Source organism: Tupaia chinensis, unplaced genomic scaffold (assembly GCF_000334495.1).
Source record: "Tupaia chinensis unplaced genomic scaffold, TupChi_1.0 Scaffold000644_1, whole genome shotgun sequence".
NCBI lineage: Eukaryota > Metazoa > Chordata > Mammalia > Scandentia > Tupaiidae > Tupaia > Tupaia belangeri.
In genome coordinates, this window is record NW_006160165.1 from 1302668 (window position 1) to 1303377 (window position 710).

Here is a 710-nt window from a genome sequence, read left to right on the forward strand (position 1 = left end):
CCCCCCCCCCCCGGGAGCCGGCACCCCCGCCTAGCCCGCCAGCGCAGCGCCCCGACCACTCGGAACTCCACCCCTACTTCCGGGACTCTCCGCGCTCGCGCCAAAATCGCCTTCTCCCCGCAGCCTTTCCTGCTCCGCCGCACAAGCCTCCTCGTGAGCCAGCGCGGGGCGGCCGGGCCCGGCTCTGCGAGCGCCGGGGTCTCTCCAGCCGCGCGCTCCCCGCTGCCCGTCTCGAGCCCGAACCCTGGCCCCGGCGCTCACATTTTTCGCTGGCGCTCGAACTCGGCTTTCTTCTCCTCCTCCTCTCGCTTCTGCTTCTCGTCCAGGCTGCTGCGCTTGCTCACCGTGCGCCCGAAGATGTCGATGCGGTCGGGCGGGGACGAGGCGCGCTCCCGGTCCCGCTCGCGCCGGGACACCGCCGTGTTGGTGGAGCGCGAGCGCGACCGCGACTCCCGCCGCCGGTTCCGTTTACTTTCCCGGGATTTGGAACGCTTCCGCACGCGCTCCTTGTCCCGGGACCGCGACCGCGACCGGCTGCGCTTCTTGTTGTGCTTGCTGCTCTTGGTGTGCTTGGAGCGGGACGAGCTCCGGCTCCGAGACCGGCCCATCCTTCCGGGCGACGCTCTGACTAACCGCTGGCCTCGGGGCCCTCACGCGCCCGGCTCCCCTCGGCTCCGCCCGCGGACGCGGGCTGGCCGGCCCGTCGCGGC

General features: G+C 73.1%; 1 protein-coding gene across 1 annotated transcript in view; it reads right to left on the bottom strand.

Annotated features, from left to right (window-relative positions):
- ARGLU1 (arginine and glutamate rich 1) overlaps positions 1–704 on the bottom strand; it is a 26447-nt gene extending 25743 nt beyond the window's left edge. The window contains exon 1 of the mRNA XM_006159634.1: positions 262–704. Within this exon, the coding sequence (XP_006159696.1) occupies positions 262–608 (347 nt within the window). The 5' untranslated portion in view covers positions 609–704. The remainder of the gene's footprint in view (positions 1–261) is intronic.
- Between the last annotated feature and the right edge of the window lie 6 nt (positions 705–710).